The sequence below is a fragment of the Lotus japonicus genome, chromosome 3, assembly GCF_012489685.1.
Source record: "Lotus japonicus ecotype B-129 chromosome 3, LjGifu_v1.2".
Classification (NCBI taxonomy): domain Eukaryota; kingdom Viridiplantae; phylum Streptophyta; class Magnoliopsida; order Fabales; family Fabaceae; genus Lotus; species Lotus japonicus.
This window is the reverse complement of record NC_080043.1, coordinates 37246243-37261531: the sequence shown is the minus strand read 5'-3', so window position 1 is coordinate 37261531 and position 15289 is coordinate 37246243. Positions and strand designations below refer to the sequence as shown.

General features: G+C 38.7%; 1 protein-coding gene across 1 annotated transcript; it reads right to left on the bottom strand.

Moving 5' to 3' along the window:
* Window positions 1-9752: 9752 nt before the first annotated feature.
* On the bottom strand, window positions 9753-11230 carry LOC130748238 (thioredoxin-like protein CXXS1). The gene is made up of 3 exons (XM_057601418.1): window positions 10998-11230; window positions 10797-10919; window positions 9753-10192 (listed from the first exon to the last, which is right to left on the bottom strand). Exons 1-3 carry the CDS (start codon window positions 11148-11150, stop codon window positions 10019-10021), a joined length of 450 nt encoding a protein of 149 aa, XP_057457401.1. The 5' UTR covers window positions 11151-11230; the 3' UTR covers window positions 9753-10018.
* Window positions 11231-15289: the final 4059 nt, after the last annotated feature.

Genomic DNA, 15289 nt, shown 5'->3' with positions numbered 1-15289 from the left:
ATGTCGTCTGGCTCGATCACTTGCGTCGGATCTCTGCTTGAAATGATACCGGTTGGCATTCCGTGCAGTCGCACAATCTTAGCCACTTACTTCTTTACTTTCGGTCGTCCGAAATTCTTCTTAAACTCGGTGCCTCTCTGTCATCTTAAGGTAAATACTCAACTCGTCCTCGTGATCTTCATCTACAGTCCAAAACTCCACTTGTCCGTTCGATAACTCCTAGACGAAATATTGCGTTGGAATCTAGTAGTCCATTAACGTCACATCCAACTTCGTAACTATCATCACTCGCACAATGAAATCAATCTCCTACTTAGTCACCATTCGAATTAAAAAACGACTTATGTCCTTATTTCTTGTCCTTCACTAATCTTATCCCCTTCAACATCAAGTTATCAACAACTTATAAGATAATCCTCTTCTTAATATCTAACAATCCATTATTATCGTCTTCTTCCTTAGAACTTCCCTCACTCAAACCTATTTACACTTACTGAAATCCCTAACACTTCGCACAAATCGAGACTTATCCTCTAGAAGATTAAATCATAACTATACCTCAAGGGACTTAACTAGCCATTTTATCATCCAATCCTTCAACATTCTGGGATTTAACTGTTATCGTAGCCGCTAACACCACTAAATCTCTTATGTGTACATGAATCTCAGCTCACTAGGTCAACCTTAGCCCTAGGATTCTCATTCAACTTAGTAAAATTCACTTGTTAACCATAATATGCATCATCAAAATCCATAACAAAGTTTCATCCACTCTTAAGCTCTAAGAAACTTGATCAAACATAACAACTTCAAGTATTCATCTTAATACTAACACTTTCCTTTTTGTCACTCAATCACCATCTTGTCAATCAACCTCTTAATCTCTCAATCAAATTCTGACAAACTTCGAGTCGTACACACCTTAGATAGACATTCATAGATTTAAAGCCTAAACCTTCACCAAGTTTGGTCCTCTAATGACCTTTAATCCTTCAATACTTCTTAAATGAATATCCGTTTCTTAAAAACTATAACTCCTTCACTTACCCAACGACCTGATAAGTGTCGTCATGCTTCCACACTCACCCCTTGGTCCTGATATCCATAATCATAACTTATTATGCTAACATCATTCAAATCTTATCACATGGTCATTATGTCCGCAACCTCATAATCAACATCAATCGATCACCAACCTTAACACTCCACACAACCCAGAATTCCCTTACTTCAAGATCTCTCTTATACTACACCTCAATGGTCTTAACCCGAAACTCACCTTCAGGTCTTCAATCTTCTAAGATTCAACTCCTATTGTCACACCTACAACCATAAGATCTCCTACTCGTACGTGATTCTCGGCTCTCAAGATTCAATCTTAACCCTAAGATTTCAATCCAACTTAGTAAATCTCACTTAGTAATCTCAGCATATTTCCTTGGAATCCATATCACCAACCTCAAGTATTCAACTTATGCTAAAACTTTCTTTCTCCAACTTAATCATTAATTCAACACTTTTCAAGCAAAAATTCATCTCTTAAGACTATAATGTCTCCACATATTAATCAAACGCTTAGCGAAACTTATTGCTCGAACTCGACTATAACAATCTAGTTCAGAGTTAATTCTTCTCACTCTTGCTACCATCAAGGTATCATCTAAAACCTGATTAAATCCAACTTATTTAGTCTCTAACAACTCCCCTCAGCAATCACATAACCTATGACTTCATAACTTCCGAGAAACTACTTAATACTTTTCCAGCACTAAATCTCTTGACTTGGTCTACCTCTACTTGGAGTAATCACACGAACTAACCAGTTAACGTCTATACGACACTCATCAACTTCCAAAGATTTAAATCTTAATCTTTCACAATCAAATGCTTAACACGAACTCTCCTCCCAAATCCGACTAATCCTCAATCAATTCAAATTCATCTTACACATCCTTCTATCAAGGTCCATTATCAGCTGTGATTCCGAATATCACCCCCTCAATATTAGGTTGATCAGGCCTAATACATCGAAGGTGGAAATTTAGAAAAACCCACTGGAACAGACAATGAGTTCCTAACATTCAGCAACCACAAATATCCTGATATCAAGTTCCTAACGATTCCGCTACGGAACCACACACCCTCAATCCATGTAAAAGATTAATCCTTCCTCGTCAATTGAGTCAAAGGTCCAACAATCTTGGCAAATCCCTCAATGAAGCGTCTATAATATCCAGCTAAATCCACAGAACTTCTGATCTCTGTCACCATCTTCGGTTGCTCCCAAGCCAAAACAGTCTCCACTTTCGCCGGATCCACAGCTATGCCCTCCTTCGAGATAGCATGGCCTAAGAAATTGACTTCCTCCAGCCAGAATTCACACTTGAAAGGGTTCGCATACAGCTTTTTCTTTCTCAACACTTGTAAAACTTGGCGCAAATGTCCTTCATGTTTATTCGCGTCCTTCGAATAGATCAATATGTCCTCAATAAACACCACCACACGCCGATCTAAGAACTCCTGAAAGATGCGGTTCATGTAATCCATGAAAACAGCAGGTACATTCGTCACTCCAAACGGCATCACTAGGTACTCGTAGTGTCCTTAACGTGTCCTGAAAGCAGTCTTCGGTATATCCTCAATCTTCACTCTGATCCGACGATAGCCTGACCTCAAATCTATCTTGGAAAATACGGTAGCCCCTCGTAGTTGGTCCATCAAATCATCTATCCTCGGCAACGGGTATCTGTTCTTGATCGTCGCCTTGTTCAATTGTCGATAATCCACCCACGATCTCGACCTTCCGTCCTTCTTCTTGACTAAAAGCACTGGCGCTCCCCATGGTGAAACACTCGGTCGAATGAATCCCTTTTGCCGAAAGATCCTCTAACGACTCCGCTTCAAAACTAAACGCCCTAAAATCCTACGATTCGTACCCATAAGGAATTTCCCTGAGATCCTAGCTTCCTTATCAACGCCTCGGTAAAACAACTCCCTAGCTCCGCGTGCTATTCTAGATCTCGTGTAACCTCTATAGTTAAATCACGAGCAACTTCGAATAAGGTCCTACTAGGGATAATAATCATAGGATCATAGTCTAAGTAGTAAATACAAGTTAGGCGCGTCACACTCGCTTGAATATAAAAGAGTAAGTTATTCTAGAATACGAGAACAGTTAAAATATTACCATCGTTCCCACGTTCTTCCTCGTTCGACTCCTCAACTCTTGCTCCTCCCTTGATATGAATCCTTTCCTCTGTAGCAAGTTGTTTTCCTTTCCCAACATTCCCTGATGATTCGCCCCTGAGTGCCTTGCAATCTTGGGAGAAATGTCCCGGTTGGTTGCAATTGAAGCATAGACTTTCTTTGGTCTTGCACTTACTAGCATAGTGCCCTACTTCCCTGCACCTGTAACACGTCACTGCTCTTCCCGAAGTCTTGTTTCATGTCCCTTCGGTAGCATCATTCCCTTTCATCTTACTATCAGACGTTTCCTCCTGGGGTGTCTTGCAGTTCACAGCTAGATGCCCCTCTCGGTTACACTTGAAGCATCTCCATCCAGTCACTGAGCACTTGTTAGCAAAATGCCCAAACTTTCCACAACGAGTACATGTCACACCTTTGTCACCAATTGGCTCCCCTCCAGTATCAGCAGTCGTTGGTTTGTAGACTCTTGAGATAAGATCTCTTCCCTTGAAACGCTGATACGGTCCCCACTGATGGTAGCTCTCCCTTCTGTTGTAGCCTTGAGATCCTGACCTCATTGGTCCCCCAGCTCCTGTTCGGTTCATTCCTCTTTGTTGATACATCGCCGTCGCCATCAATCGTTGGTGATGCTCACGTGCAGCCTCTTCAGCGCGCATATAAGCGTCTTCCGCAGCCTGGTTCATCATTGCCTCGATCAGTGTAGCTATTGCCCCCGCCATCCGGTTAAGGTCCACCATCCTATATCTCATCAAACGTCCGATTAGTACTAGCCATACGGTAGCACTAGACAAACCACTCAATCCGATTAAGTAGTAACGCAAACACTTAGAGCGAAAATCGCTCTGCAGACAATCAATTTTTACTCTTTGCAGAGTCACACAACCTAGCACAGAAGACCTATTCCCCAAAGACTCCCGAAAGACTCGACTAAGCTCTGATACCACAATGTAACACCCCGATTTCCAGGTGTCACTTTAGTAACCAAAAATAGACTTTACGCTGAAAACAGGTAATTTTTTTTTCGTTTTCTTTCCTTTAAATCAAAACGATAAGGAAGTAAAGACAAAACCCAACTACTAAACTAACCAACATACATCAAATATAAACATGTACAGCCTCAGCTGCACTCCCACGTCACGCGCACTCGCAGTGACTCCAAAGCAGTGTGCCCGTAAGCAAATATATACAGACCCAGAAGTGTAAATGAGAAAACTATAATTACAAACCACTAGGAGAAAGTCGGCCTCAATATGGCCTAAGCAAAGACCCCTATGGTCCAACTGACTCACTGTGATCCCTCAGTAAGAGAACCACACGAAAAGTCATGCGTCGGAAACCTACCCGATCCCAAAAGCAAAACGAATCAGAGCTCTACACAAAACATGACGCCTGCCCAAACCTAACCTCCCAGTGCCAAACCCACAACGATCTGAAGTCGGCAAGTTGAAGCTCAACTCCATGCGCCATAGAACTCCTTTCGTCAGACGTCCACGCTCGTCAGTCCGGTCCTCCATGACCCTTCCCCGATACGTCGCCCGGTGACCAGCAACATCGATCACCCAAGCGGTGGGGCATCCCGATCCTGCAGCTCATATTTGATCCCCCCCCGAGGGAGAGACCACCGAGAACCAGTCGGCCATCGACATCTGGCAGCAGGCCAACCGCCCAAACACAAACATACAACCAAAGCCAAGGCGCTAGGGTCAACTCACAGCAATAAGTACATATACACTCAACATGTGACAGGGTATATATATAAGTTGTTATATAAGCATATAAGTAATCCTAGCATGTTATGGCTCTAACATTGCTTCAATAAACAAACAGCACACAGTCTCAGTCAGCATGAATGTATGCGTGAAATGCACAATATGAATCCGGATTTGTGACGCGTTCCCGTTCGCCACAAGTGAAGCATTTTCACTATGGATGGACCATTCCCGTTATCCATCCTGGATGAAATCCATCCTGGATGAACCATTCCCGTTATTCATCCTTGGTGAACCATTCCCGTTATTCACCGAATGATGAACCATTCCCGTTATTCATCATTAATGCAAGGTGAACCATTCCCGTTATTCACCATGATATGCACAGGTGAACCATTCCCGTTATTCACCCGATTGAATGCAACGTGGTTAGCCAAACAACGAATCGCCCTTACCACGAAAGTGTCTAGCGCACAACCCAATCTCAAACAACCCAATGAGTTAGTGTCGGTCAATACAACACAACTCGGAGTAAGTGTCGGTCAATACAACACAACTCCATCCACAGAATACACAAGGGTCTAGTGTCGGTCAATACAACACAGCCCAAACAACAAGAGCACCAGGTGTCGGTCAATACAACACGGCTCCACAACACTCCCCAAGAGTACTAGAGTACTCGGTGACTTTCAATCATCACCATAGCTCACCTTAGTGGCTTCCCCCAATTCCGATAACTCTCCAACCCACAACAAAGTCGACTTTTCCCCGTCTTTCGTAAATATTTTCCCCTTCAGTTCTCCTATGCTTAAACGTTAATAAAAATTGTTTCAATTCGAATTAGTCAAGTTATGAGTTTATTTCTCAAAGTCTAAGTTTCCCAAGTCTTTAGTTTTTCAAAGCTCTATCATTCTAAGTTTTCAAAGATCAACCACCCAAAATACATTTCCCGGAGAAAGTCTAAGAATTCCAACATATGGCTAAGTCTCAAACCCCACATTTGGACTTGCCTAGGGTTGTTCATCCAACCCGAAATATCAAAGATCACCAGATCAATGAATCTCCACTCCGAAATTGCGTCAAAACGCTCAATCCAACAAAAGCACAACATCACAAGTATGGAAAAGCATCATAACATCAACTCATCATCAAAAACAACATCAGATAAAACATAAGTCGAATTTATCGACGCCTATCATGCAGTCATAGCTAATATATAGTAAGTTGCCCTAACCTCGAGCTGTTCCAGCTTCGCAAACAAAGTTCTCCTCAAACAATTGCTCTGAGTCTTCCAAAGTTCCCTCAACTGAACCTCGGAGAAAAACAAAGCAGAATCCAAACAAAATCGATTAGTTCGATCGCAAAACAATACATAAACGATAGACAAAGCATTAAAGCTTCAGAATAGGACAATCAGGTACGAAAAGACAAGTTTTCGAAAACGAAAAACTCCCCCCCCTTAGGAAATAGCCCACGGCCATAAGGAGAAAAGAGCTTCGGCTCTTTTTCTTCGATCAAATCAGTTTACAAGGTAGTTTTAGGGTAAAACTAAGGCAAAGAAACTGTCAGAACAATTTTCGGACAATCGGGCCGAAATACGACTACGCAGGGGCATTTTGGTCCAAAATAAAGGCTCAAAACTTCAAAGTTATCCGTTCTGAAAACAAATTTGACAGCAATGATCCTCATGACATCCGTGACAACAAATCCTAAAGGCACGAAGTCAGATTAAGTCTTTTCGACAATAAAGTTTCGAAATGTGAGACAAAAAGAGTTTTGAGTCAATTTTTCAGATCCTGGACAACTGAATCGCAATCAGAGTTTACTGACAGAGGTTTTAGACTCAGGGGAACATAAGGAACATAACCCAAGCGAGAAATCAGAGAAATCGGACAATTTTAGAAAAAGCTCAAAACTTAGAGCACAGAAACGACTTCAGAAACTCAGCAGAAACAGAAATCAGAGGCAGGATTCATGATAGTTACCTCGATACCTAGAAGTAGGGACGAACTGCACGAAGATTGGTCAAGATTTCGCGAAAAATTCTTCTCCTCCCCTCCCCTTAGAACTCGCGGCCAAGAATGGGTGAAAATGGCAAGATTTTTGCTTTTTCGCCTATTTATAGGCGGGTGAAATCGCGGGAAAATGAAAATTTCGCGATTCCGATTTTTGCAGCACCATCACCGTGGAATTCTAAGAGAGATTCTAGCGTCAGAATTCCAGAACTCAAAACAAATATCTAGGATTTGGGAAAAACGATATCGAAAAACTCAAAAGCGGTGTCGGTTAATCTGCCCCGAAAAACTACTTTTTGCTGTGATGCTCAAACGACAAAACTTCCAACTGAAGAAAGATTGGAAACGTCGAAACAAGTCTGGCAACGCGGACGGAATCTTCGTTAGAAGTCCCGAATAGAAAAAGTCTTCATCCATTGCTCGAAAATAGGGTTTCGGAGCAAAGAAATTAGCGTCGGCGGACATCCGAAAAGTGAAACCTATCGTGCGTACAGTCCAGAGTTCCGAAATGAAACGCTGGTCGATGGAAAAATAAAGAGAATCTTTAAATTTTCCGAGAGTTCAAAATCTCACTCAAAACGTTGCTTTAAGAGCGAAATAGTCTATTCTGGACACGCTCGCCCTAAGGCAAGTGTGCAGACGACTCGCACTAACTCCGAAAACAACTACGCAACATTCCTCAAGCAATTCCTGAACTTTCTTCTTCATTAATCTTCCTCAAATGTCAAACTCCTGTCACGCTTACACTGATTCTACGCGTGAGTCGGAAACTAGCTTGTTCTGAAAATCCAGGTCTTACAAAGTATAATTTAATAGTTGCACATCATACTAGTAAAATTAAATAGGGGCAATCTAGTCAAATTATACTATCAATAATTGCTTTCTTACTCTTTGTGTCACAACCTTAAACTACAAACTTTCTGGAATGGAGGGAGTATTTATTTGAGTTTTTAAGGTATTTTTATGGTCGATAATAATGAGATTAATCTCTTTAAAACTCTAAAATTACATTAAGTGTGGGTAGACTTCTCTCCATGTTTCTATTATTTATTAATTAAAATTGTATTCACGCATTTACACTCAATATCTCTAGAGATATAGTAATAATAAGATAAAAAATGAGTAATATAATAAGTAATGTGATAAAAATAATAGAGATATAAGAAGAAAAATAGGTAGAAATTAAATGAAAAGTAAAGAATAGTAGAGTGTAAGATATCACAGCTCATTATTTATACGATTAATTAGATATCTCATATCTGGATTTCAAAAGTCAAGCGGGCCGGGGTCTGACATAAAAAACAATAGAATATGTAACACATGGGAAACCTGATTCTTAAAATATAGGCCGACAGAGAACATTATCAGGATTCCATCAATATCATTCTCCCATTTTACAAGATTTGTTTATGTATTTTCTTTCACTGCAAATTTTAAAGTAATGAGACAATTAATGTACATATTTATAATTATACATATATATTAATATAAATTTTTTAATATGGTAATTAAAATCATGTAATATTAGAGAATTATTTTTATTTGACGTTTACGGCTATTATGTATTGCTGGTCATTATATGTTTGTTTTTTTAAATAACTTTTAATTATTAAAATATTGTTTTATTTTTATTTTAAAAAATCATAAAGAGACAAGAAAACGTTTTGTTTCGTAAATAAAACGTTCTGTACGTCATTTCCACGTAAATAATTAGAAACAAGAAATCAAATGAAAATAAAGTGACATTTTTAAAATTAAAAAAATAATTAGAAACAATGTCTTTTTAAAGCTAAATAGATATCATTAAGAGGTCTACCCATTTAATGTAATTTTTTAATTTCAAATGAATTAGTCTCAAATGTGCCAATGTATGGTCTCATATCATAAGCTCTCGAATAATGTTATCTTCACACCTAAAAAATGAGGTGTGGAGAGGTGGAGGAAGAGAGAGATAGGAAGAAAGGAGAGAGAAAGTAAAGATGTGATAGATGATTTGATTGATAAATTAAAGAGAAATAGATAGAAATGAAGGTGGAAAAGAAGTGGAGATGTGTGTATATATCATAACTCATAAGCTCCCCGGTCTCCCGAACAGTTAAGATTGGTCTTTGATGATTTTGATGAGGAGGCAATTCAAGTGCTGATGGAGAATATGCAAAACATATCATTGAGTCAGTGAGTTTTGCGTTTAGAGGTACCGGTGAGAGGTATACAGTGATCGGGGTGACCAAGCTACCCCGTGCGCAGGGGCAGCAGAGAGGGAAGAAGAGCTGGGGTGCTGACAAGCTAAGCTGGGTGATCCCGGGAGGGGCTCCTGCAAGGGACTTCAATGCTAAAGTGAGTAGGGGAATCAAGTAAGTGAGTAGTGAAGTGAAGAGAATCATGTACCTTAGAATGGATGTGTCGCGTCCTTTATATACACGTTGGGGTATTAGGGTTGGAGACTTGGAGCCATGCAACGTCATGCATGGCCCGTACTGGTGGACTAAGGGTCGTTGGATCCTTCTGCTCCTCCTGTTGTTAACAGTGATCTAACGGCCTAGAATTCCCAGGGACCCACCCCCCAACCACCCTAGTTCCGTAGGGTGGTGGGCCTAGGTCAACCCCTAGGTGGTGGGGTCCAAGTACCAGGATCAGGAGAGGATGTCGCCCCGCTTGTGGTACGGCCCCTGGACGCCCCACCCCGGTCGTCCCCTCGGGGCTTTCCCCGGGTAACCTTGGTCGGGTGCTAGCCCGGTAGGTGGTCGTCCTAACCATATTACAAGTTCAACGTTCAAACCAATCAGGTGATATGCTTGATTGCTTGAATGGTAAGGAAGAATATTAAAAGAGATCACTTTCATCTATAATAAAGAAATTCAATGCACACTAAAATACTCATGTACACACTCAAGCTACTTTCCACACCCAAATAATCACAATATAGTCACTCGTATCTCACATGGCCTCATCAAACCTTTACAAACAAGAAAACAACCAGAACTGTTACTTGGAATAGAACACATAATGCAATGCAATGATTCCTGTGTTATTATGATGAATAACAATTCTAAGTAGCCTTGGTTACAGCTTTGACAAACTCCTTGTTCATACGTTCATGGTTTGATCAACATAATTGCAGGAACGAGTTGAGTGAATAAAATGATCAACCCTTTTCCTTATTTCATCTGGATTTGCACCTACAATTTTCTCCACAGGAACTCCACCACTCAGCAACACAAAAGTAGGCATGGCCTTTATCTCAAACTTGGAGGCAATTTCCTGAATAGCCATGTACATAGCAAATAAAAGGGGTTAAGACAGTTATAAGCCGCATTGGGTAGGTAAATGACAAAGCGCATCCGCTCAATCTAATAAGTGCATTTTGGGGAAATGTTTGTTGGTACCAGATGTTCTTTTTAAATGATCTAGGTCCACTTTTGGTTAGAAATGATCTAGGTCCTCTAATATCATATTATCCAATTCATAGCTAACAAAAATCTGCAATGTGCAGACAGCAGAAGAAGGGACCCATCTTTCAATTTTGAGGGACCAAAAGGAAAATGGGGATTAGAGATCTAGATACTGCAGTTGCGGACTAGCTAGTATGTCCAAAATACAACAGATAAAGAATTAAAGATTCTCTGCAAAAAAGTTTCATTTAATGTAATATAATCAAATAATCAATTCTTTCAATATTATAAATTAAGCACATATGGATACTTGTATTGGAGATTGGATCAGAGATAAGCTTTGGCAATACTATGAATGGAAAAAGATGAATAGATATTTAGTACTAGAACTAAATTAGATTAAAGTAAAGCAGAGTATTAACTTTTAAATTTTAATAAACAGATGTGGGTTTGTGTTGGAATTAATTAAATACCTTAACCTCATCCACATCCAATGTCAGAAACAAAGCATTCTGATAGGTGGAGGCCAATTCTTGAAAGAAAGGATTCATAACTATAGAAGGCACACACCAGAAAGCAGAGAAATGAACCACAACCTACAAATTTCAATTTGTTTAATATGGAAAAAACATTGTTTATATAGAATGAATTCAAAATAAGCAAAAGAGACTCACAGGGTAGCTTTGATTGGTAGCATAGAAGATGTGATGCTCCCATGATTTCTGAGAATCAATTTTGATAACCTTAGACATTTTGATTTGTTCTTGGCCCTTCATTTCTTTCTTCTGCTTCTGCTGGTTCTTTAAGAGGGTGCTATTGCTATACATATATAACAAGGTTAACAATGCTCTTGGATTAGGAAATGTGACTCTTTAGGCAAAATTGGACAAGAAAAATGCTGATTTTTTCTTATCTTCTGAATAAGACGTCCTTAACGACTGATGTATACTGAATGCAACAAAAAAATGCAGCTGGGGCCTCTGCTTTAGCCAATTCAATGGTCTTGGTAACGTGATCCATGCATTTAATTAAAATATATATCAAAATGAAAGTGTAATATTAATGTGTATCGTGCGTATTAGTTGTAGTATTAATTTAAAACAAAACTAAAATGAAAGATATTGATGACCTGTAGAGTAGAGATAGTGTGTATTAAATGAAGCACAGTTTTATTTTATTTTTTCCTTTTTAATTTCCGAACGATGGCCATGGCAAAAAGACATGTATGTAGTTTGTTACAATTAATACTAGTTTAGTTTTCAATGAAAAACATCTGTAGGTTCTTATAAGTCAAAAATTCAGATATTTAATTTTGTTAAGAAGTGAGTCTAGAAGAAGATGAAAAAGCGAAAAAAAAGGGGCATGCATGGCTCAAGTGGTGTTGGTTAAAGTAGTAGCTCAAGGCATCTCTTCTTGCATGGTCAATTGTCATGTTTCATTACGGGATAGTCTTTATTCTCAGATTGAATGATTAATCGATTTTAGTCAGGTGGTGACTGGTGAAGTCACCAAAAGGGGCATGCATGACTCAAGTGGGATAGCTTATGTCGCTCAAAGGATATCTCAGAGGCCTTAGTTTTCAGGACTTTGCTTTCAACATAGCACTTGTGGGGAATAATTGGTGGTGTATTATGTTGCATCTTTATGTTTTACTTAGCCGGTCTTCAAAGCTATTTATTTCCCTCATGGAAATACTTTTTGGCTAAGAAAGGTTATCGACTTAGTTAGGCGTGGATTTTCCAAGAAGAAGCTAGATGTGTGGAAAATTGAAGATGGTAGGCGGGTGAATGTTTGGGAGCAGGGATGGTCCCGTCATTTTGGAGGCCCTGGGCAAATAATAAAAATGAACCCCTAATAATTTTTTTTAAAGAACATTATCTATTTAAATTGTAATAAAAATTAAATGCTATATAAAGTTAACATATAATAATTAAAAAACGGTTCTAATAACCAAACCAACTGGGTGGTTTAGTGGTAAAGCTGGTTATCTGGTTACATGAAGTCCCGTGTTCAAGTCCTACCAACAACAGACCCAATAAATGTCCCCAATATAGTAAATTGATAAAAAAAACAGGCCCAATAAATAACCCATTGCAACGAAAAAAAAATATAAGTTGACAAAAAAAACGAAATTTATCGCAGGATTCCTAATGGAGCTCTGTTGGTTTATAAAACAGAAGTTGCTAATGGGCTTGACATTAATTTCTTTTTAGACTTATTCGTGCCTTCTTCTTTGGCTTAGATTCAAGATCTTATTGATTATTTGTTTTGGTCTCCTACAACTAAGAAAATTTTGTCCATGCCCTTGCGTGGCAGAGTCATCATGACATGTTTTATTAGCCACACTCCTATGATGGTATTTACCTGACGTGGTCGGGGTATAATTTTTTTTGACAACATAATAATGATCATGTTGTGGCATCGACTTCATCTTCTCCGATCCAACGCTTCCAAAAACGTATAGGGAGAAAACTCAAGAAGTCGGAGGCCATATGTAAAGAAACATCCTGGAGAGTTTGTCTTGAGCTTCTTCCGGTGCATGCTTCTCTTCATTGTTGTAGCATAGATTTGGAAGATTTATTGTTCCATCCTGCAATTGAGCGGTTATATGGGTTTGCCTCATCATTGGGCAGCGACTTAATTGGCAATGATTGTTCTTTTCATGTTTTCTTGCTGAATTTTATTGCACAGGTTGATCTTAATAGCATTGGATATTTTATTGCTTTGCTGTATTCTCTTTGGCAGGGTAGGAACATATTACTTTTCCGCCATCATTGAACTTTTCTAGATTATGTGCTTTAACGCGCGGTGTCTCCGCGTCCCTCCATTGTGGCATAAAGTGACGGATCTAGGAATTTTTTGTTGTGAGGGAAAAACACACATGTAAGTAAGTTTAGAATGTTAAAAATATAATAATAATACTATTAAAATTTGAATTCATATCATATATAATTGTTTTCTACAGACTTTTATATTTTGAAGTATAATTCTCTAGAAGCTATTACAAGGATGATAACATGAAATTTTTGAACTTAAACTACGATTACTATAAAAAATTTATGAATCAAATTTCATAAAACATTTTTTCATTGACGAACCCAAAATTTTATCAAGTACTTAATATTGAGAAGAAAATGATTGCCCTAATATTGATTTTCTTGAGAAACTTTTCTATTGCAAAAATAACATAAGTACCGTAATTAGTTTCATACTCCTAAAAATATTAATTTAATGAAATAAGGAATAAAATAATTCTTATAATATTTTTTATTAACTCATATGATTGTAAGTTTTGTTATGCTGCAACTAATGTATTTTAAAAAACAAGCCATGATGAATGGTATAGATGTAGACTGAAGGTGTGAAAAACGATAGAAAGGGGGGGTTTGAATAGCGTTTTCAGAATAAAACTTCCCACTTAAGATTTTAACAAATCTTTCGAGACACAAGTAAAGTGCTTAAGATAAGAGATGAGAAAAGCACACAAGGATTTTATCCTGGTTCACTTGATGAATCACTCAAGCTAGTCCAGTCCACCTATGAAGGTGATTTCTTCCTTCTTAGAATGAAGGCAATTCACTAATCAGAGATTTGTTACAACTGCACTTGAAACCTACAAGTGACTAACAATACACTGACTTAGCTCACACTAAGATTCACTCTCTTAGTCTTCTTTAGGATCCGATCAACCTTGATCTCCTAAAGGTAAACTAAACAACTGTTTAAAAGATATTGTTTACAAAGAGATTGCTTCTGAAAAGCTTATAGTAAACACAATGAATTCGATGAAGAAAGATTGCTAAGAAGATTTGAATATAGCTTGCGCGTGTAAGTTTCTTCCAACAGCATCTTTCAGTCTTCAGCCTCTATATATACTCCAAGGATTAGAGTTTGAACATTGCATGGAAATGCTACCGTTGGAGGGCAGATCTGAGATTTCCAGCTTCTGCTGTGGCTGAGAATGTTAGGTTAGGTCGTCATGATAGTACACTTACTTTTGTACTTTGGATAGTGACGTGACCTTTAGCCTTGTTGACTTCTGATCAGAGGAATGCTTCGGGTTGGAACTTGTGAAGCTTGTTGATCAGAGTCAGAGGGAAGCATGGATCCTCTGACCGTTGTATCTTCTGATTCTGAACTCAGAGGAGAAGTACTTGGTCTTCAGAGCCAGTTTGCTTCTGGACTTCAGAGGCTACACTTTTCAGCTTCTAGATCTTCAGAGTCTTCTAAACCATCAGAGCTTCTGACCTTCAGAGTGTCTGAGTTATCAGAACGTCTGGACCTTCAGAACTTCAAGTGAGTTGAGTCCACATCAGAGCTTGACTATCTTCAGATCTTCTGAAGCTTTTCTACTGTTCAGTTTGAACATAGAGATTGCGAAAGCGTTGCTAGGGTCATTCTTTAAGCAAAGTGCTTCTGATTTGTGTGAGATTACATCAAGGTCAGAGCCTGTCATGAACACACTCAGAAAACACGTTAGAGTACCATAATTGTTCATACTAAAACGTTAACTTGTAATCATCAAAACATAGAGTTGTACTACATGATCAAAACTTGATCTTGCAATCTCCCCCTTTTTTATGATGACAAAACCCTGTATTTTGATGAACAATTCTTAAACAATAAACTGAATTCACTCAGAGTTTAGAGAAATAGAATTAGACTTATCCTGATGTGAATGGTTTATCTTGCTCATTATGAATCCAAGTCACAGCTTGATTCTGAGCTTAGCTCCCCCTGAATCTAAGACTTAATGAAAACGTTAGTGATATCTAGATTCTGAGCTAAATAATAGAAGAGTTCAGAGTGAAAACGCATGACAGAGATGAAATGAAATGATCAGAGCGCATAAGTATTAAGGATTGGGTGTTCTCCGTAGAAGCTCTGTGCACATCTGCTTTAGCTCTTGAAGAATGGCATCATGAGAGTCAAGGCGTTGTTCAATGAGATCAATCATAGAATCTGA